This window comes from Mustela nivalis, assembly GCF_964662115.1.
Source record: "Mustela nivalis genome assembly, chromosome: 18".
Taxonomy (NCBI): Eukaryota; Metazoa; Chordata; class Mammalia; order Carnivora; family Mustelidae; genus Mustela; species Mustela nivalis.
This window is the reverse complement of record NC_139037.1, coordinates 25,788,198-25,810,732: the sequence shown is the minus strand read 5'-3', so window position 1 is coordinate 25,810,732 and position 22,535 is coordinate 25,788,198. Positions and strand designations below refer to the sequence as shown.

The 22,535-nt window shown below is 44.6% G+C and overlaps 1 protein-coding gene across 1 annotated transcript; it reads right to left on the bottom strand.

Moving 5' to 3' along the window:
- Positions 1 to 1,887: 1,887 nt before the first annotated feature.
- CFAP20 (cilia and flagella associated protein 20) lies at positions 1,888 to 15,014 on the bottom strand. Its single transcript, XM_082712176.1, has 6 exons — positions 14,644 to 15,014; positions 5,088 to 5,167; positions 4,290 to 4,401; positions 3,519 to 3,707; positions 2,802 to 2,912; positions 1,888 to 2,332 (listed from the first exon to the last, which is right to left on the bottom strand). The coding sequence occupies exons 1-6, from the start codon at positions 14,725 to 14,727 to the stop codon at positions 2,327 to 2,329; spliced, it is 582 nt and encodes a 193-aa protein (XP_082568302.1). The 5' UTR covers positions 14,728 to 15,014; the 3' UTR covers positions 1,888 to 2,326.
- Positions 15,015 to 22,535: the final 7,521 nt, after the last annotated feature.

The following is a 22,535-nucleotide window of genomic DNA, read 5'->3' as shown; positions in this document are numbered from 1 at the left end:
CCCAGAGAAGGAGGTGAGGTAATCCCCATACATAGTCCAACAAGTGCCTCAGGGTGAAAGGGGCTCTGTGTGGAGGAGAGTGTGTTACTGTATTTCTCTGGACTTCCAGGAGCACTTCGCTGATGGCCTGGCACTGAAGAGAGACGGAAAGTTAACCAGGGTTTCTCGTCTCCACAAAAGCATCTTTCATTCCACAATAGACCTCAGATTGGAAGGAAGATTTCACTGTACAAGAGACAAGAAGCTCTGTTGCGGTCCCTGGCCACCCATTTCTGAGGATTCCAACTGTCATGTGACCCCGAAGGTTCAGGAGACAGGCCCACGGAGTCTAACAACGGCACTGCTAATATGTTTAAGGATGGAGAAGTGGGATGACACTCAGCTGTGACTGGGGTTGGTCCTGGAGGAGGCGGCCCAGGCACCTGTGCGGATGGCCCTCTGTGTGATCCACTGGTGCCTGTCAGAGGGGAGGCATCCATGAGAAAGGTGGTTCCCATCTAATCCTTAGCAGGGAAAGAAAAGGGCAAAGTTGTCCTGAGTGACCCAGCTAGGGGTCAGGCCCTCAGGAACTATGGGAAGTGAAGCTCCGTGAGACATGAGAGGCAGCCCCTTCCCCTCCAGACTCTACCTCCCCAACGCAGCCCCCTGCCCCCGGCTGCCTCCGAGACACGGTGCTTACCCACGGCACGCTCTGGAGGAGGAAGACGTGGAAAAATGCTTCTTGCCATTTAACTTCACAGAAGGCAGCAACATCAGAGTCAGCGCTGTTTTTACCTCTTGTCGAAGTCAAAATGGCTGGTGCCCACGATTCCAAAGCCATCCCTGTGGAACAGAATTGAATCCGGGGGAGTTCCCTGGGGCGAGCACAGGATCTAGGATGGCCTTCTGTTCTTTCCTTGACTTGGAAATTCTTGTTACATGAATATTACTTTTCAAAATCCTTTTTTTTAATCGTACAAGAATCCTACACGATACAGTAACTATTCTCTCTGGATGCTAGGAGTAGTTCTGCTGTATCCCTCAAGACCAGGTCTATCTGCACATGGCCTTCTCTGCCCCCAGACTGCTTTCCCCAGAAATGTTGCATGGGGTAGAGCTACATCATCTAAGCATTTCACTTTTCTAAATTTAACTGTTTGTGCCAGGGTCTGTCATTCCACTAACCAAGCATATGCCCAAGAAGTGTGAGCAGGGAAAGTGAGGTACAGTTTCAGTTCTCATGTGATTCAAGTGTTTAAAGAAACACTTTTCTTCAAAGTCACTAAATCCAAGGCAAGCACTTCATCTGGAACTCACTCAGGGACATGGGGAGTGGCTGCCAGGCTGAGAGACACGGGGCGCGCTGTTATAGAACAGCATGTGCAGTTCCAAAACGACAACTTCCTAGAGTATTTAAGAGCATTCGTGGGTGCCTGGGTGGCTCAGTTGACTGTCTGCCTCTTGATTTGGGCTCAGGTCGTGATATCAGGGTTGTGAGATCAAGCTCTGCCTCGGGCTCTACACTCAGCTCAGTCTGCTTCAGATTCCCTTATCCTCTGCTCCACCCCCCCAACTCTCTCTTAAATAAATAAGAAAATAAATAAATAGATAATAAAAAGAACTGGAAAAAAAAAAAGCCATCTAGACTAGAAGCCATTTTGTCTTAAGCTTGACATGGGCCCTAAACCCTAGTAAAATGACTCTACTGGTCATATGCTGGGCAAATTTTTTTCCATTTAGTTTATCTTGGGAGTTGTTCTGCATCAGTATCTACAGATCTGTCTTGTTCTTTACGCGCTTACCGCAAGCTACTCCAGAGCAAGAGTGTAGGGAATGTTCTTTGGAAAGAGTTCTATCTTCACATCATAAAGGAAAAAAATATATTTAAAAAAATAAACTAAAAACAAATTTACAAACCAAGAATATAGTATTTTATTCATTTCTGGATTATGAGTATTACACAGCATATACATATATTTAGATAATATATAAAACAATGAATAAACTGTAGGAAGAAATATTGGTCTGAAGTTGCCTTACGGGACATCTTTAAATTTGTAAGTTCGTGGTAAGTGTATCTCCCCACACACTGAGGCAGGCAGCAGGATAAACTCCACCATTCATGTTCCAAAGGACGGCTTATTCCTCACTGTACTTACAATGCAATTATGGCATTATGGCATGGTCACTGGTGTCCACAACAGGGGACACCAAGTAATAGATAAAAGAACCACAGCACAGTAAACTAATAGAAATATTTTTGTTTTTGTTTCGCATTGTCCTCCAGACAGTTTCCTTTTTAAACTAAGAGCCATGTCCAGGGGCTATCCCTTGAGTTGCATTCCAGTTATTGCTGGAGAAAAAGAAACAAACAGAAGAAGCATCAGTTTAAGTTATCAGAAAATAGATGGTCAGTGCCAATGACATGAAACACCCCCCCCTCCAGACTCTGGTGACACTGCAGGGGACACTGGGCTGTACGGAAATGAATAATGTCAGCAGCAGTCAGGCAAGTAAGTGGCTGCCATTTTGTCAGAGGAGACCGATGAGCCACTAAAGAGGTTCAGATGGAAGACTCTCCAAGGAAGGCTTGAGCAGGAAGCAGGGAGGGGCAGGACTACCTTGTGGAGGTGGGGACAGCAGTAACAAAACATTTCACAGGATTGATCCTGATTCAGTGGTGATGGAAGGAGACCTTAGGAAGATCTTAGGATGAAAGTACTCCAGCCCCCATGTCACCATGGAGAGGCTCTGCAGCTGACCTCAGAAGAGCACACTTCCCCAACTCACCGTCTGGCCTCCTCCAAGGAAGGCCCCCTTACCTTTGCTTTGTTCTGAACTGGGAGATACAGTTTGAACTCTGCTGGCAGTTCATCTTCTGAGTAGAGTCTGTCTGAGAAGTAAACCCGTCGGATGCGACAGTTTGCATGAATCTGTGGGTGCAAGACTTATTTTAAGAAACAAAATATGGGGACGCCTGGGTGGCTGATTTGGTTAAGCCACTGCCTTCGGCTCAGGTCATGATCCCAGGGTCCTGGGATCGAGCCCCGCATGGGGCTCCTTGCTCAGCAGGGAGCCTGCCTGCTTCCCTCTCTGCCTCTGCCTACCGCTCTGCCTGGTTGTGTGATCTCTCTCTCTGACAAATAAATAAATAAAATCTTAAAAAAAAAAAAAAAAGCAGGATGTATGACAACCTTGTCTTTAAAAAATAAAAGGAAACAAAATATGATTGGCCTTCCTCTTTTCTTGCTTCTCCTGGAGCCCCTCCCATGATGCTGTCAAAGCTTCCTCTCTTTTGGCATCTCCTCAGCATGGCTTGGGGTGGGTTCAGGCAAGAGGGATATTTTGCTTGCTATGCTCTCCCACTGTATCTGAGCAGACCCCTGAATGTGTCCTGGATCTTTCTGAGCCCTCTGGACAGTGACTTGGGCCCCTCAGCCAGAAAGCCACACTGTTCTGTCACAAGAGCCACAAGCCAGCAGCAGGCAGAGCACACTCCCTTCTCCTGTTCAGGCCTCCATCAGGAAAGGAGCTAGTACCTGGACTCTTAGAGTCTCGATATAATTTGTGCCGTACGCCCGCCTAGTGAAGTCTGACAGATTGAACTGAATCTGGTTCCAGCCATCATCCAACCGCATGGGCATGGTACAGATGAAGGGTTTGACTCGGGTGGTGCTCTGGTAGTTACTCGCCCGAAACCGCCGACGCACATTCTTGTCATCTAGTACCTATGAAACACAGAAAAAGAGCCATAGTAACTCTACTTTGGAAGAAGGAGACAACCTTGGTGACGCAAGGGACTGAACTCCCACAGCCTGGTTTCCCAAGGCTGAGGCCCAAGGGAGAATAAACAGACCAGATACAGGTCACATTGGATGCAGATGGCCCGGAAGCAGCAAGTTTATCTTGTCAGTTGCTGAGACATCAGCTGCTTTAGGGCACATGACACAGTCGAGGGCCCACAGACCATAGAATGATTTCATAAACATTCTTCCATTTGAAAAATCACAAGTACTACAACGAAGACCAACAATAACCAGCAGTGAACAGACACACTCTAACCTTCAAGCTTTGCGATCCCATAGCTATTGTTCAGACTTCCTAGGAGCTTGCTGCTGCTTTAAAAACTTGGCATTAAAGTTGTTACTAATACCAAATTTATGTCATAATAATAATGGCTGCACCAAGTGTCTAGCAGAGGCAGAAAAGACAGAAAAGAATAAGTATACTTTCCTAGAGCTACTTTCTCTTGCAAGTTGATAGGGTATCCCTTTGGTAGAGCTAAGAGTATACACAAATCCTCTACTAACCTGTACTTCAAAGGTAAAATATTTCTTCAGATTTTTTATAATCATGACGAGGAAGGGAAGCTTAATCCCCAGCGTCTTCTTTGGGTCTGCAGGACACGTGATATATGTGGTGCTGCAGAAAGAGGAGACACTGATAAACACACCGGTTGCCTTTTCTTCTGTGGAACACACCACAAAAACACGTGGTCCAAGAGGTAAACTGGAGAGTAGATCTAGAAGATCCAGACACATCATCCAATTATCCCTCAATACCGATGATTTAAAAAAAAAGAAAAAAATACTGGACTCCAAACACAAGCTTCACACATAGCTAGATATCAACAAGAAAATACCTGAAAAACAAAGCCTGGCTGGCAAGCTGAGCAATTTCCTCCAGTGGAGACAACTCCCCTCTGGTCTAAGAGAGCCATCCAATAATAGAAAACCCAAACTAAGACCATAATAACTGGGAAAACCTCACTGTGGCCCAGATCACCCACTGGATGATTAGTACCACCCCTCCACGCATGTCCGCATGCCTTGGTCGTATTAATAATTTAAGTAACCCACAGCACTTACTATGGCACTTAATGTGTTTACACACAATTCACTTACTCAATCTTCACAATAACCCCATTATCCTTATTTTACAGGTTAGGAAACAGGCCTGAGGGCTTAAGAAACTTGCCCAAGGCCAGGTGTGAGCAGCAGAGCTAGATCCCCACCGGGTCATCGGCCCCACGGTCTGTGCTCTATGAACCCCTACCATGCACTGCCTCGCCAGTGCAGTGTCTCTGGGCGAACAGAGGGACTGCCTACCTGACATTTGTTCCTTCAATCTCTAGCACCAGGGACTGGATGTCATTATCAGTGATTCTTTTGATGTGGCCATTCCGTACCTACAATGAAGAAAATTAAACTGATCAGTACTGAAATATTTGGCAATAACATTGTTAAGATTTTGAAGGCCAAATGGAACCATTTAAAGGAGACCACAGTAACCCTCGGGGCATGACAGAACCGTGTGACATGGCATACTGAGCTTATGTGTCAGCAAGCCATGATATTATTCCCTCTCTACAGGGTCCCATCAGCCAGCAGAGGAGCTGCAGGTGAGCTGGCAATCCATCCGCCAGGACAATGTTGTACACACTGGGCACGAGGGACATTCATCTACATTCTCTGACTTAGTCCAAATGACAACCAAAATCACAAGACAAGGTAGCTGGTATTTCACAGACGTGGACATTGACACCCAGAGAACACAAATGAGGATCCCGAGAGAGTCAGAATGAACGACCAGGCTTTCCACAGCCCCCGCACTACCTGACATACTCTCTCCAGAAAGGACGAATGCTGGGTGCCACTGAGAAGAAGGGTGGCAACCAAAACATGAAAGCATTCCGCCCTCAGTATGGAGCACCATTTCTATCTTCTACAATGCTTAGTGCTGTGCTCCTACTTCACGTTTCCCTACCTTCTGTTCCCTAAATTCCCGTTTTTATTTATTTATTTTTAAAGCTGCTTTCTTTCTTTCTTTTTTAAATTTAAATTCTAGTTAGTTAACATAGTGTAATACTGGTTTCAGGAGTAGAATTCAATGCATCACTGCACTGGGGGGATACGACCCCCAGTGTCATCACAAGTGCCCTCCCTAATGCCGTCACCATCTAGCTCATCCCCACCCACTTCCCTCCAACAACCCTCAGTTTGTTCTCAATTGTTAAGAGTCTCTTAAATTTCGGGGCGCCTGGGTAGCTCAGTGGGTTAAAGCTCTGCCTTTGGCTCAGGTCATGATCTCAGGGTCCTAGGATCCAGCCCCGCATCGGACTCTGCTCAGTGGGGAGCCTGCTTCCTCCTCTCTCTCTGCCTGCCTCTCTGCCTACTTGTGATCTCTGTCAAATAAATAAAATCTCTAAAGAAAAAAAAGAGTCTCTTAAATTTCAAATATTTTTTAAAAAATATTTATTTATTTGACAGAGAGACAGCCAGAGAGGAAACACAAACAGAGGGAGTGGGAGAGGGAAAAGGCTTCCTGCAGAGCAGGGAGCCCAATGTGGGGCTCAATTGCAGGACCCTGGGATCATGGCCTAAGCCAAAGGCAGATGTTTAATGAGTGAGCCACCCAAGTGCCCCTAAATTTCAACTTTCTAAAGTAAGAATTCAAGTCTCATCTTTGCCATACACAGAAGCCTTCTTTAGCATTTCATCCCACACCGACCTCTCTTCTTTCTGATTTGTCTGGCTCATGTAGCCTAGAGGTCTTAATTTAGCACCTCATCCCACATTGTCTTGTACTGTCTGTTGCATATGTAGGAGGTATAATATGGGAAGAGATCAATACTCAATATGGATTTCCCTTCTCAAAATAATTCAGGAAAGCAGAATTACCTTCAAGCTCTAAACTCGGAAGCACCTAATATGGACGGAGCAGAGAAAGGCACAGGCATTTTCAACACGGGGCTGGCCTATTAGGGCTGAATGTATTCACAAATGAAAAAGATCTACCAGCTTTAGAACAGTATGCTCCAAAATCATGAGTCTTTTTCCAGGTATAGTGAAAACGGCTGTACTGGCCTGTCATGGTCAATGACTCAATCCTTTGTCTTTCCATTGGTCTTGCACATTAAGAGAGAGCATAGCGTCAAGTCTGACAGTTGTATTTTTCAAAACTGCTCATTAATAATATGGCATTTTGTGTTTAGACCTCAGTCTCTATGAACTCTGTTACTATGAATTTGATCCACTTATGGTGTGCTTGGTATTCCTATGTGAGATCAGATGTTACTACTGCCCATCTCCTCCTGAAAGATGCAACTGAGTCTTGCCTCCTCGAAAAAGCCTAAGCCCAAAGGTAGGGATCAAGTATTAAGCATCATTTGTATCTTCTACAATGCTTAGTACTATGCTAGGCATAAACTAAGCATTCAAATATTTGCTGACTTCTGGAATCTGTCACCCTGAGAGTTGGCAAGGATGAATAGATTCAAGGAGGATTTTTAAAAAATTCCTGGATAACACATCCACCATGGGCTATTATAGGAAGCCAGAGAGCCTGGGGTATGTCACAAAGCCCGGGAAGCTGCCAGCGTGAAGAATGCTTTCCCACAAATCAGCCTTTGGTGCCCATTATCAGAGACAGAATGCATGGTGGACGGGCCCCAGATCTCTGCCAATGCAGCATTTCTTAGGTTTTTAAGACACAAATGTCACATTGAAGTGCTTCTCAAACAAAGCTGGCGACACCCAATGCCCTCCTGCTTCAAATTCTGGGCCTCTTTCCCAGGGAGATTAAGAGCACAAGGCCCTGGGTCTGTGTACCACATGCCAACACTGCCCACCTCATCCCCATATAAACACTCTGGCAATATTCACGAAGCAAAAAACGCGAAGTGGCAATATTCCTCCTCTGTTTGCTAGCCCACAGCTGCTGGGGAAAATCAAGCCGACTTTTTGGTGAAGGAGGAATCAAACAAGAAATTATTTCCATTTCCAAATAACATGATGCACTCACATTGCTAAAAGCTGCCAGTATTCCAACAAGACAATTTTATAACATACCTCTAATTGTTCTAATATTATTATAGTTACATCTAATATAACGTCATTCTTTCTTTAAAAGGTACATAATGGGGGCGCCTGGGTGGCTCAGTGGGTTAAAGCCTCCGCCTTCGGCTCAGGTCATGATCCCAGGGTCCTGGGATCGAGCCCTGCATCAGGCTCTCTGCTCCGCAGGGAGCCTGCTTCCTCCTCTCTCTGCATGCCTCTCTGCCTACTTGTGATCTCTCTCTCTGTCAAATAAATAAATAAAATCTTAAAAAAAAAAAAAAGGTACATAATGCAACATCAAACAGATGGTTAACTTGAAAAGATTAAGGGCTAAAGGACAACTAAAAGGCAACTTGTTGGCAATTTACCCAACACTGCTTGAAAGCATGGCCTCAAATCTTGGGTCTTCTGAAGGTCCCTCCCAGCCCAATGAGAGTTATCTATCCGCTCCAGAAAGCCCAGCAAGATTTAACAGGGAAGAAATGTTAGGAAACTTGCTTCTGCCCATCTCAAAGTTTATAGCAGATGACTTCACTCCAGCAAATGATTATTCAAGTCTTTACAGAAGAAAACAATGCCTTACATTGCACGCAGAAGCCAACAGACTGGAAGTCAAAACAGATTTGATGTATTCTCTTCTGCTTTTACCCAGAGGCAAACTCATTTTTAGCTAGACTTTCAATAACTTCCTAAAGAGAAATTTCTCTCAGCACACATCAACCACCACACTCATAGACTTAATTCTTACAAAATTAATTAACGTAGTCCATAAAACAAGAGAAGTCAGGGGAAAAGGCAGCTTTTTCAAAGGAATGCCACCAGTCTCTCTGGAGTTTTAGGTATTTTCATATCACGAGCTGCCAGAGCTCTGAAATCAAATTAAGTTGGTTTGTTAGTGAATTATGATTTTTCTCCTTTATTAAGTCAAATACACACTGGAAAAATACTGCAAATGCTCACTGGAAAAGAGGGTTGGGGGGGGGCACAATTAACCAGAGATAATAAGCACTTAAAGGAAACCTCCTCAAACCTCTCTAGGTTCTAAAATTAGGATCAAAGGGAAAAGGGGTGGACAATTTGGGGCAAGTCCTCCCAACCACCCTCCCTGGCAATCTGGCTGTCACCGCCTCAAATTGTAAAGGTCTTCCAGGAAGCCACCCCCTCCTCCTCAGTCCAGATTCGGACAAACACATATAACAAGATACACGGCCTCAGAAAGCATCAACTTCCTTTCCTCAGCTCCTTCCAGTTCAGAGGTCGCTAAGCAGGCCTGGCTTTGAAATGAAGACAAAATGAACTGGTCAGCATTTATTGCTTACAGTGGAAGTAGGTTTATTCTACTTCCCTCTCTAAATGAGCAAGTGCCAACTGTTGACTTGTCAATTCTTTTTTATGACACTCTCCCACTATTAAGGTGTGGGCTACAAGTGTTTCATTCCTCCAAAAAATAAACAAAGCCAATCTTTTTTTTTTTTTTCCCCCATGAACTCCCTACCCCCACGTACCCCATCCCTCACATCACCACCCCCAAGCTACGAGCTACAGAACCCAGGCTACTAGCTATTACAAATGAGAATGGTTCTCAGCCCCTGCAGACAGACACCAGGAAGGGAACCTTCAAGTCCTTCTTGCAATCACTCTCCCAGGCTTTCCATGGTTGCTGGGGCAACTAATAAAGAACACTGGGATTTTTTTTTTTTTTTCCTTCAATGTAAGCTCCAGGGAGGAGGGTCAAGCTGAGGGGAAAAAAGTACTCCTGGGATAGGGAGGAAGCTGGCCAATGCTCCATATTTTTTCAAGTGTTTTAAAAATAACACATGAGTTGTATGCATTCCCTGCCCCCACCTTTCATTTCTCTGGCTCCACCCACTTATCCTGGTGGACAGCTGAGCCCTCAGCCATCTGGCATCCTAGTCTTAATGACACATGTTCCAATTTACATTAAGCCGTTAGAGCTGTCCATTTCAGCAGGAAAGTTTCTGCTGGCAGCTAGGGGCTGGGACCTAAGTCTGAAAGCAGGCAGAGGGAGACCTCTGTGGGGAGAGCTGGGCATAGCTCTGCCTCAAAGCTTGGGCTTTGCAGGCTCCAATGGGTCAATTAAGTGCATTGCTAACCAGTGTCCCTAGCAATTCCTTGCAAGGGCAAGTATAACCAAAACCTATGCCTTTGCCCAATTATAGTAAAAGCTGTCACTCCGAATAATAAACATCATCAGACTGATCCAGGGAAAGTCTTCAAAACAAAAAACAAAACAAAACAAAGAAAACAAACCACCAAACAAACAGTTGTACTACCTTCCTGCCCAAATGCCCTTGCCTCTGCTACTGGAAACTGCAGCAGTTTAACAATGCACTGGTAAGGTTTGTTAATTTAAAACTGGGTATAGAAACTACTTTTCTGGAAACAGCTGACTTTTAAAACTGGGAACAGGGGAAATAAATAAATAAAATTAGGAACAGGGAATGGGACTCTAATACTATCCAGCAACAACCACAAAGTCTGGTTCTAATATTTAGCTTTGGAATAGGCAAGGAGCAGCTGCAGCTGAAAGACAAGGTGAGAGGCAAGAAAGGCAGAGAAGCTGGTATGAATTAACATTCTCATCTAGTAAACTTTTAGCATATTAGACTTAGATTTATATGTGAAATACGAAAACTGTATGTTTTATGTAGGCATAAATGGGAATAGAACCATCTGGTATTTTCTTTACAAACCAGAAGTAATGTCTACATTAAACAAAAAAGTCCTTTAGTAAATGTAGTATTTGCTGGTCCCAAAAGTTAGGGGAACATCAAGAAACCCCTAATTTTTCCTCAGCTGAGGTCTTGGGGCTCCTGGGTGGTACAGTCGGTTAAGGTCCAGACTCTTGGTTTCAGCTCAGGTTATGATCTCAGGGTGGTGAGATAAAGCCCCACTTCCGCCTCTGGCTCAGCAGGGAGTCCACTTGAGACTCTCTCTCTCTCTCTGCCCCTCCCCTCTGATGCTCTCAAATAAGTAACTTTTTTTTTTTTAATTGCAGAGATCTCTGTCATTAAGTTTACAGTGTAGCCAGGCATACAGACTTTCAGAAGCTAATTTCAAGTATGAGGAGTCTGATGAAAAGGAAGTAGAGGTTCTCTAAGGGGATACAAATGAACTTAACCTGGAGGGACAAGTGAATATAAACTAATGTAGCCTGAGGAAGTGCCTTTGCACTGTGACCTAGAGACTAATGAAGAGTGGAAGGGTGGGTCCCAGCAGAGGGACCAGCAGGTATGGAAGCCTTGAAGGTTCGAGAAGGGTTTCAGGTTCAGTGGGAGGTCACTGCTAAGGTAAGGAGCCTGGGGGAGGTGAGCCTGGAGAAGCAGTGAAGCAGGCACCAGACCATGTTGAAGTAGACACCAGACTATGAGCTGTATGGCCTAAGAGCCATATTAAGGCTTTGGGACTGGGAAAGCCCTGGTACAACGAGAAAATTATTCTAATCTCTGAAGTCTGACTTTACTGCACTTCCTATTCCTTCGCATCAGTTACAGACTTTCTTACTCTTGAGCAAATCCCTCAGTTTCCCACCCTATTTGATACTGTATGCCATAACTCTGCTGCCAAGCATTTCTTATATACACCTTCATTTAATCTACATAATCATGGGAGGCGGTAGCATCAATACAAAATGAGAAAACTGAGTAGGTAAGTACTTGCCCGAGGTTACACAGCATAGGAGAGAAGGCAGACCCAGGACACAAATCCACACTGTCCCAACTCCAGCCCTGGGGTTTCAAGGTAAAATACTTTTCCCCTTAAGGAACTGGCAGTCTAGTGGGAAATACACAGTAAACTGGCAACCGCCATAAGTGTGCTGTAGAGGGCCACAGGCGCACACAGGAGACCTAACTTAAGCTCCCAATGAAATTATGTTTAAAGGATTTTTTTTTTTAAAGATTTTATTTATTTGACAGACAGAGATTACAAGTAAGCAGAGAGAGAGGAGGAAGCAGGCTCCCTGCTGAGCAGAGAGCCCGATGTGGGGCTCGATCCCAGGACGCTGGGATCATGACCTGAGCCGAAGGCAGAGGCTTTAACCCACTGAGCCACCCAGGCGCCCCCAATGAAATTATGTTTAAATTAAGATTTAAAAGATGGAATGGGGGGAGGTAGTATGAACTTCAAGGAGTGTAGGATAAACGCAGGTGTTACAAATATTAGTAACCACGCCGGTTAAAATGGAGTTTGTCAATTCACTGGTGTTAGGAATATGACATTCACTCCTCACATTCATAAGAAGACACAGAGCCTCAACAGAAGCCAAACCTAATTTTTCCAAGATTATTCTTCACAAAAAACAAGTATAGAAATTCTGTCTTCATAAACTCAGAAGGAGAACAGTTAAGTTTGTGAAATCAAAATAGTAAAAATAGCCATATGTAACTACTGGCAAAGGTCAGGGCCATTTCTAGATAATTGTAGGCAATCCATCCCTCCCTCCAACAGACTGTCTTTACTACAACTATACCTTACTCCCTGAGAGCAGGAAAAATGTCTTCTTCTCTTTTTTTATCTTCCCAAATCTACACAGTGCCAGTGATTTAACTGTGGCTCAATAAATCTTTAGTAAGTCTATCAATTCCCAGTGTTTCCCCAACTGGGTTGGATTCCCAGCACTTCCTGAGGACTTTGTAATATAGCCGAGAAAAGGCACACTGTCCTATGGATAGGACAACAAAGCCTATGGATCTAACCCCAAACTACTTGCCATTTTCCTTCCTTACCTTTTCTTGCCCCAGGGGAAAAAAAATCACCCCTAAACACTTTTCAGTCTAAATAGGAAAAGTAGAAACATAATTAACTTTTACTATTACAAGAACTTTGCCTGAAATGAGTGTTACTCTAAATGTTTTGTCTGTTTAATTTATTCCATGTAACCCTGGCCAGCTGTTCTAATGTTTTCACACGTGTTTATGTCATTAGGGTACCATCTGACCTCTAGTGGCGTTGTTAAGGGACACAGTGCACCATGGTTACTTTGCTTTCATGTTCCGTGTGTAAACATGTTGACTAATCAAAAAGCTGCATCTGAAAAAATAAAACACACTACAGAAGACCAAGCTCCGGAAGGGTTAAAATGGTCAACTCTGGTAAGTTTCACCTACCAGAAATGCTAAGGTCTCACCACCCCTGGAATTTTTTCAGGGTGAGTACGTTCTCTGACCTGCTCTGTAAACCCCTCTTAGATTAGGTCGCATTCTCTAGTTCGATTGCCTCATACTGACACTTTTGTTACAACTCCATGTTCAGTGGTACCAACACCACTCTCTCCATGACAGTCTGTAACTAAGTCAAGCCACATCCTTACAAAGTTCTCAGGTACATTCACTCCAAGTTCTCTTTGCAGAGATGGGATTTAGAGTTTACAGCGCTTACTATAATGTGAACAAAACCATGGAACTGAAAAACCTCAGTAACATAGGGGAAAAAATTAAGGAACTGCTTTCCTGTGTAATACTCTTGGTATTAGCCTGAACTTGTGGATAGAAGCACTGTGAAAGAAGAAAGATGCTCAAGTTTTTCTGATAAGCAAAAGGCTCAAACAACCCACTATATTCAGATCTTTCAACTATCTTACAAAAATGACATTAAGAACATACCACCCTCACTGCTTCTTTGGAAATGCAGATATCCCTAGTGATGACAGGCAAAAGGCTATCTGTGTTCTCTCTCAATCTCTAGGTGGCCCAAAATGCTTATCTGGGGATATGGGAAGACAAAGATTTGTTCTGAGAAGAAATCCAAGATTCTTGACTTCATGACAGATAAACTGTAGATGATTCCACATCCATCTCTAGAAAAACACCATTCAACATACCACTTCTTTCTGTTGTCCCCTGAGGAATCACCTGTCTTTCACAATAGAGTACCTGTCTTAACTTAAAAAGCGGGGGGAGGGGGAGTATAGCTGACAGAGAACATGCATGAGAAATGAAATAACGAAGTCGCAAAATGCAGACCAACTCATAGCATGCTAGACACACATGTCCCCTACTCAATACCTCCATAAAGGAGACGAAGGGCAGGGTCATCATCTCCTGGTCTCAGTGAAAGTGTTATCCAGTGGATACCTCAATAAAAATAGTGAGGCTGGTACTTGGCTCTGAGCTTATTACTCCAAACAAAACTTTATCACTATTCTGCAATTTTCCTGATGTAGACATCAAGCACGGAAGGCACAGCACAGACCCCAAGTAGCAACGAATGTGGAGCAGGTGCCTAAGGGCACCGACTTCTACCTTGTTTGAGATCACTGTAAGGAAAGGAGCGAATGAATCAAATCCAAACACAACTGCCTTCTGGCTTTGTCCCTGTGAGGATGCCTGGAACAAAGACTCTGTGTCTTGTGCCCAGCACAGTGCCTGGCACAAAACAGGCTCTCAGTCAATATTTGTGAAATCAGTGAACAGCAGCTTCTTTCATCTCTATGTTCCCAAAGCAACCTCAGTTAAGTTTATGCATTTCACGCTAGGATATGGGCATTATATGAATGGGGAAACCGAGACTCTGGGGAATTGACTGACCAAGTCAAGACGGTGGCGAGGGACCACAACCACACCACAGCCGCAGGACACTTAAACACCAGCGACGCGCACCCTACCCGCAACCCCCATCCCCTTGCTGACAAGACGTCCATACCTCGCGCCTCTGTCACACCAGCCTGGGGACAGGTCACAGCAGCGCCCGCCTGGCCTCCCCGGAGCTCCAACTCGGCACAACTACCGGCCATCCCGTCCCGAACCCCCGGAGGAGGGGGCGCGGCCCCTGCACCCCGCCCTGCCACCGCCTCCCAGCTCCTAACCTTTTTGTCCCAGATCTGCAGGGGTTTGCTGCCAATGCTGTAGAGGATGGAGAGGAAGCCGCTCTGGAATGTGTTTTTGAACATCTCGCCCGCGGCCTTCCCAGCCGCCCCGGAGCCGACCTCGATACGAGCACCAAGTGGCTAAGGGAAAGCAGGGGCCGGTCCTGGTTCGAAGATGAGAAGCTGCGCTCCTGGCCGCCTGATCTACAGTTCCCCGCGGCTAAACTTGGGAGCCAGACTCTAAGTCCTCGAGTTTCAGCTCTCACAAAATTAACGCAACCTCAATTCGGAAACCACAGCAACTGCCGCCCGCGCCGCTCCTCCCGCCTTAAATGGAGGCGACGGGACGTGCGCCGCGTAACATGGATCCCTCCGCCTATTTGACCCGCCCCCTGAGCGCGCGGAGCCCAATCCTGCCACAAGAATCACGAACTTCCTGTCCCTTCCGCTCTTAAGTCCCGCCCCAGTTCCGCCTCCTTGTGGAAAGAACTCAGTTGTCAGGGAACTATTTTTCCTTGGTAGTCCCTCAGAGTTGCTTTTAGAAGGCGGAAGGAGATAGAGGATTGTGGAATGTGTGGTACGCGAACCCGGTGTCAAGGAAACGTGGCTGGGTAGGGTCAGGGGAGTGAAGACCTGGCCCCGCCCCCTGGGGGACTGGGAGGAGTTACAAGGGCAAAAGGAAAGTGGAGAAAGGCGCGGGAGGTAGCGTGGCTAAGCAATTGCTTACCTGGTGTCCTGAGAATGTCAAATAGATGTTGGTCAAGTGCAGGATAATATTAAAGCAGCCGACCCTTATTGTGTACTCACTGTGCTAAGCGCCTTATACGCATCATTGCTTAATTATCAAGGGAGTCGCTACGAATACACCCCGTTATCTCGTGGGATGCAAACCAGTGCTCTCAGAAAATGTATTTCTTTCAATGCACTAGCAAACCAAAAGCCTGAGCATTAAGATAAAAGCAGAAATTAATAAAATTAAACAAAATAAAGTTGAGTTGGTTGAGTTGAATCAATAGCTGTTTTAAATCAATTAATATTTAGAACAGGTTTTAAAAGACATAAAATAGGGGCGCCTGGGTGGCTCAGAGGGTTGAGCCTCTGCCTTTGGCTCAGGTCATGATCTTTGGCTCTCTGCCTGCCTCTCTGCCTACTTGTGATCTCTGTCTGTCAAATAAATAAAATCTTAAAAAAAAAAAAAGACATAAAATAAGCTCTGATTTTTCAGGTGTGGAAGAAATCGCGAATGTTGGAGACCAATCGCTCCTGAGCATCTCCTCAATATTACACTGTGTGCCCAGGCCTGTGCTGGGTATTGTGGCTACCAGAAAAGGAGTTTGCTGTTAACATCCTCATCAAAACTGCTACAAATAGCTAAGATCAGTTGAGCATTTATTAGGTATCAGGCACTATACTTTAGTAGAAGAGCTTTAGCCTTCACTAGATTATTTAATCCTCACAGCAACCCTGTGAACAATCTAACCAGAATTTCCAGACATGGTGTGGGGTGGGGGATGGGGGGTGGAATATATGGATCTTATTAGAGTAGAAAGTCAAATTTTTTTATATGAAACTTATTTTTGGATGACTTATTTTGGATGACTTGTTCACTTTAGGCCAGTGAACAATTTATGCCTTGTTATTAAAATGTTCAGGGATCCTGCTTTGCCTCTTCCATCTTCTGATGGCCCTAGATCTTCCTTGGCTTATGGCATCCTCACTCCAATCTCTCCACCATCTTTTTTTTTTTTTTTTTTTTAAGATTTTACTTATTTATTTGACACACAGAGAGAGAGAGAGAAAGCGAGCGAAAGAGAGATCACAAGTAGACAGAGAGGCAGGCAGAGAGAGAGGGGGAAGTAGGCTCCTGCTAAGCAGAGAGCCCGATGCGGGGCTTGATCCCAGGACTCTGAGATCATGACCTGAGCCGAAGGCAGAGGCTTAACCCACTGTGCCACCCCGGCACTCTCTCTCCACCATCTTGACATAAACTTCCCATGTGTCCTCTCCTCTTATGAGCACACCAGTCACTGGACTTAGTGTCTACTTTGAATCCAGTAGAACATCATCTTGAGAATGCATCCACCAAGTCCCTCTTTCCAAATAAATGCCCGTTTCTATGTTCTGGGTGGACATGAATTTTGAGGGGACACTATCCAACTCACTATATACCTCATCAGAGAGGACTTCTTTGACAACCAACCTGGAATGGCACCACTCCCACCCCAACTATTTGTTCCCTACCCCACTTTATTTTTTTTTATAGAATTTGTCGTCCCTTCATCATCTATATTACCTATTGTTATCTCCCTTCCTCTGATTTTGATCTTCTGGGAGAAAGGATTTGGTCTGTCTTGCTTATAGTTGTCTTCCCAGTACCCAATCCAAGTGCTTGCATAAAGTGGGAATGCAGTAAGTATGTGTTGAATAAGTGAATCAGAGTCATGGACCTGTGGTCCTGGTCATTGCAGGCCCAGCACAGGCTCTGTCTCTCCTGGCCTAAGTAGCTCCACACCAGCCAGCCAGTAGAAGTCTCCTTCCACTCTGAATTGGGGCTCGCCTATCCCATTTGCCTGCTCACATTCCTCTCAGTAACAGTGCGTTCTTAACTAACATGGAACACCTTGAGCGAGTGTGGGCCCAAGGGCCTTGAACAGAGAGCCAATCAATGAGTGAGCTGATGGAGAAAATGAATGTTTGCTTCTCCTAACTACCCATTCTCAGTAAGCATCTGCCTTAACTGTCTTCAGTTGTTTCTTATGTTGGGATTCAAAGTTGATTGTGATTATGGCTTTGGCTACAGTAAAGATGATTTGTTCAAAGGTTTGGAGAACATAAATTAGTGAGTTGGCTCCATTGTAGGCTTAATTTTGGTGTGCAAACTTTTCAGGTGCAAACTGTGCCTTCTTTTGCGCATGTGTCTCAGCACCTACACATCATGGCAAGCACACGATGACTGAATGGATGGATGGACGAGTAGAGTAGAGCCAAATGCTCATCTCTGACATTTACTTTCGTTTCAAAGTTAACATTAACCAAATTAACCTAAAACTGCCTCTCACAGAAAAATGCATTAAACACTATAATTCTTGGGGCGCTTGGGTGGCTCAGGGGCTTAAAGCCTCTGCCTTCAGCTCAGGTCATGATCCCAGGGTCCTGGGATCGAGCCCCACATCGGGCTCTCTGCTCAGCAGGGAGCCTGTTTCCCTTCCTCTCTCTCTGCCCGCCTCTCTGCCTACTTGTAACCTCTGTCAAATAAATAAATAAAACAAACAACAACAACACTATAATTCTTTAAGACTGCTTTCCCTTCATCAACATGAAGTCATTTAATGACAAAACACAAGAAAAATCTTGCTAATGAGTTGCTTTCTTCAATGATTCCTATAATCAGAATGGGGTGGATGAGTCAGTTTAAAAAGTAATAAATAGAAAGGAAGCAGAATTTACTGAGACAGTAAAGGGATTCCAATCTGGATAGTGGGCGAGGAAGCTCAAATGATACAAATCAGGTCATTAAGAGTTTCAGAAGAGGTTAACATTATTCTAACTATCATCAAATGAGGTACAAGATAGGGGTGGTCTTGAAAACCTCATTACTACTGCAAGGGGCTTAGTTTGTTGACCTGAAATTTGGGTAGAACCATTGTAGAAGTAGCAACCAGTACTTGACCATACCAGAATCTCGGACCATGGATGTATCACAGTCCTGAGTTTAGATAGGTTACCTTGGTAGGATGTCAACCCACGCAGAGATGAATACAAGTAAGTCAAACCCATGATATCAGTAACCCATGTCAACGTGAGGAGTAAGCTTCCGATTATTGTGACATTTTGTTATTTAAGATAACTTAATGTATTGGAGAATGAGATACTTTGAATTTCATTTGAAATTCTTAAAGGAATGTGAAATTAAATCTATGATTTTAATTTAAAAATGTTGAAGACATTTTAAGTTTATAAACATTTACTGTTTAAAGATTTTGACTTATTAAGTCTATAAGCTTAAGTATGTTTGCATTTGAATGCTTAGGAAGCATTTCATCCGATTTTAGGTCTTTCCTTTTAGTTACTGGAAATATTTGTAGAAATCAAACAGATTAAATATATGGTTGACTTTGAAATGTCTAAGAAAACTAGATTAAGTGTACAAGCAATATTTACAGTTTAACCCATTATGTTTTGAGTTGATTGAGCAACAATCAAGGAATAAGCAAAAGTGTTTATATATAAAACCAACTAGTTGGTAGTTAGAACAAGATTTGGAAATCAATCTTAGAAACACAGAGTAGATTTTAAATGTACAGCTTTAATTATTAAGATATTAGAAACACCAGTAATTATAAGCATCCTTTTCAGTGTGTAGAGGCTCTGGTCAGACACCAGAACCCAGTGGACAGTGTTTGCTCATGTCAAAGCCCAGAAACTCTGAACACTGGCCTCTGAGAGACACAAGGGACTTGCCACACACTGGCAAGGCAGAGTTTATGCCTTATTCCTCCTTGCTGATCGGGGTGGGAAGGCATAGTAATGAAGGGAGTAGTTGTGCCTGAAGAATCACCCTTTAGCTCAGAGCAAAGACGGAAGACTGCCTTGGAAGTGGGTGTTCAGTTGGTGGGTGAAGGACCACTGCTTGCCATCACCAGTCGTTATAGCCAAAGACCATCAGCCCTGACGACATCAGTAAAAGATACAACGGTGGGCAGAAAACGCTCCTGCTCATCTGAGAGTGAAGTTCAAGTGGGACTCTGTTGGGCCTCTGCGCATTATTGTTGTTTTTAAAATTTATTTTTTAATCCACATACAGGAAAATGTACTCTTTTGGGGGGCTGTACAGTTTTGACAAAGGCACTGAGTCACATAACCATCGCCACATTTAGGATACAGACAGTTCCATCAACCCCCAAATTTCCTCCTGTTATCAAGCCCCCAACCCTGTCCTGGTCATGCCGAATCCCTGGCGACCACAGATGCGTTTTCCATCTTACATTTTGCCTTTCCCAGAATGTCACAGAAATGAATTACTTAGTAAGTAGCCTTTTGAGTCTGGCGTCTTCACTTAGTACTATGTGTTTCAAATGCACATTTTAAAAGCTTCCTGAATATTCCTCAAAGTGCTACTCATCCATTCTATACCCACCCTCTGCCCAGGGATATTTTATAACATTTGCCAGCCCCCTCCCTGCTTACTTTTGAAGGCTTCCCTACAGCATATCAAACGTATTAAAAGGTAGCCATTTTTCATATTTAAGGTAACTTTTTTCTTGTTTTTTTTTTTTTTTAAAGATCTTTAAGAATTGCTTTTAAATGATTTGATTTGGTGATTGTGACACCTCACTACCATAAGAGAAATATTTTTTAAAGCAAATAACAATGAAGCTCATAGGATTGGAAAGACAGATAATTACATTTATTAATTTTTTATTTTGTAACTTTCTTATGAGAGCGCCAATACTTTTTTTTTTTTTTTTCAGGTTTCAAACATTCCTGCTTTCCTGGAAAGCTCAAAGACTCTAGGCACCATGTTCTGAGTGCCTGACAGAGTCCCACAAGAGTTCCACCGCTAAAGGCATCACAGTTCCAACCTAGACCGGTGAGAGAAGGGAAGAGAAGCCTGCTTTCTCTGAATCATGGCAATGCCTTAAGACAAAACAAAACATATGGCACAGTTCCTTTTTAAGATTTTATCTCACAAACACAATGTACCGCGTAAAAATATATGTGCAAATGTGTTCACTGCGGCATATTGGTAATAGTTCTGCCAAGACTCTATCATCGGTAAGGACTGCTTCGCCTGCAGTACGTCACACACTGAAACACCACCCCGCCACGAAACACAGGTGAGGTAGATCTGTACGTGCTGACGGTGAAACTGTCACAACTTCGGGAAACCACAAGTTGCAAAAAAAAAAAAAAAAAAAAAAAAAAAAAAAGACGTATAGTTTGAAGACATTTCTGTAAAAATAAAAATTGTCACCATTTTTTAACTTCATAAACATGAAGGAAAAAAAAAATCACAGGATATACGCCAAATTTAACCACAGCTACCTCCAAGAGAGAAAAGAGATTTTGTACGTGTTTGTGTGTGGCGGGTTAGGGGGTGGGCGTTAGGTGGGGGAAAGCTTTCATGATTGACTTTTAGGTAACATTTGCATTTTTTGCCGTGAGCATATAGTACTTTGGTAATTAGAAAAGTTAAACAAACATTACTTTAAACAGCCCAAACACAAAGCAGGAGCACTGAGATGAGAATCGATATTCTGGATTTCCAAGCATGCTGCGGATGAGCCTTATAGACAGTTTTTGGGTAAGCAGGTCCCCTGTCCCCTTTTCTCAAGGTCAAAAAAGCCTAAGCAAAAACTCCTCCTTTCCCTTTATTCCACAAACTCTCTCCCACCCAACAGTAGTCATCGACAAAAAAGAAACTTATCTGAAACGCTTGAGAGGTTTCTGGAAAACAAGACTTTCCCATGGGGAAGTTAAAGAGCACCTCAGTTGAGAAGATAAACAGGGAGCTAGCATCCATGTTCTGCATGGCATCTAAGAGTTCCCGAGCCAATCAACATCTACTCTGCAGAGACCCTTCTCATCTGGGAAGGTTCTCAAATGCCGATGGGTCAACATGGAGTGATGGGCTAGGTAGGTAACGTGTACACACGAAGCACCATGTCTGTAGGAGCTTCGAGGATGGGAGACCACAAGAAATTTGCAGAGCCTTGAGTCAAAAGGGCTGCATGAGAGAGCCTGCTTGAGAAAACCAGGCCAGCGGTGGTGCTGCAAAGTCCCAAGTCCATCCACTCAGTGTCCCGTTGGCCTTACAAAGTCTGCTGGCAGCAGGCCTGCCGGCCCTCGTCGCTGGTGTCCGGGGCCAGGCACTGTCTCGGGCTCCCACACCTGTGCAACTGCTTGGATACGACAGAGGCTGCTCCAAGGGACACTGTGACGCCGTGATGACCCTGAGGGGCCTCTTTGCTCTCCCCCCACAACTGCTTCAGAAACTGTGAGTGTCCACACCTGGGTTCCCACAGTCACCTGTTCAGGACAAGCAGCAAAGAAAGAAGAAGGAATGTTGTGGGACCAAGTGGCTTTTGTGGGGAACTAGTGGGCTCCCCTGAGCCGCATGGGCATCGGGGTCTGCCCGGCTCTCTTGCTTTCTAGAGGCTGTGGGAGGACGCGGGCCACAGCCAGAGGCAAAGCTGGGTAGCCACCAGGTTGTGGCTGCTTTCAGCTCCCTGTGGCACAGCTGTCCTGAGACGGCAGGCCTGAGGGAGCCAGGGAAGACTTGTTTGTAAAGCAGGTTTCATTTTCACATAATACACCTGGTGCTTCCACTGCACTCTCTCACAGTCGTGTGGGCCACAATTCCTTCCAGCTCATGGGAGCTTCCAAATGCCACGAGAAGCAGCCCTTGGTCTGGACCTGAGACCCTCTGACCCCTTCCCTGCTGCAAGACCGCACACTCAAGCAAGCTCCATGTTAAGATGCTTTTCCAGAAGGACCACAGGGAAGGTGGGGGATGGGAGGTGGAATGAACTACAGAGACACTGGTAATAGGAAAGCAAAGAAGGGGCTAAGGCATCTCCTGGAGGTCACTAGAGGTGACATCTGTCTACCACCTTGTCACTGGGTTAGAAGGGTCAAGGCAAAACACGGCTCTCCTGGCTCGCTTGATCTACTTAAGTCACCTGCGGTTTGCCCCATTCTCAGGAGTAGTTCACGATACCTGTTCAACTTCTCATCTCTGGCCAAGAGTGTCCTTCAAACCAGCCCTTCTCACCGCTGGGGCTCCCCCTGCTTTCCTCTGGCTAGAACCTGGCACGAATGCTCTTCATTCAGTCCTCTGCGGCCACGGGTCTCGGTTAATGGCCCCTTCCACACTGAAAACTCTCCATACA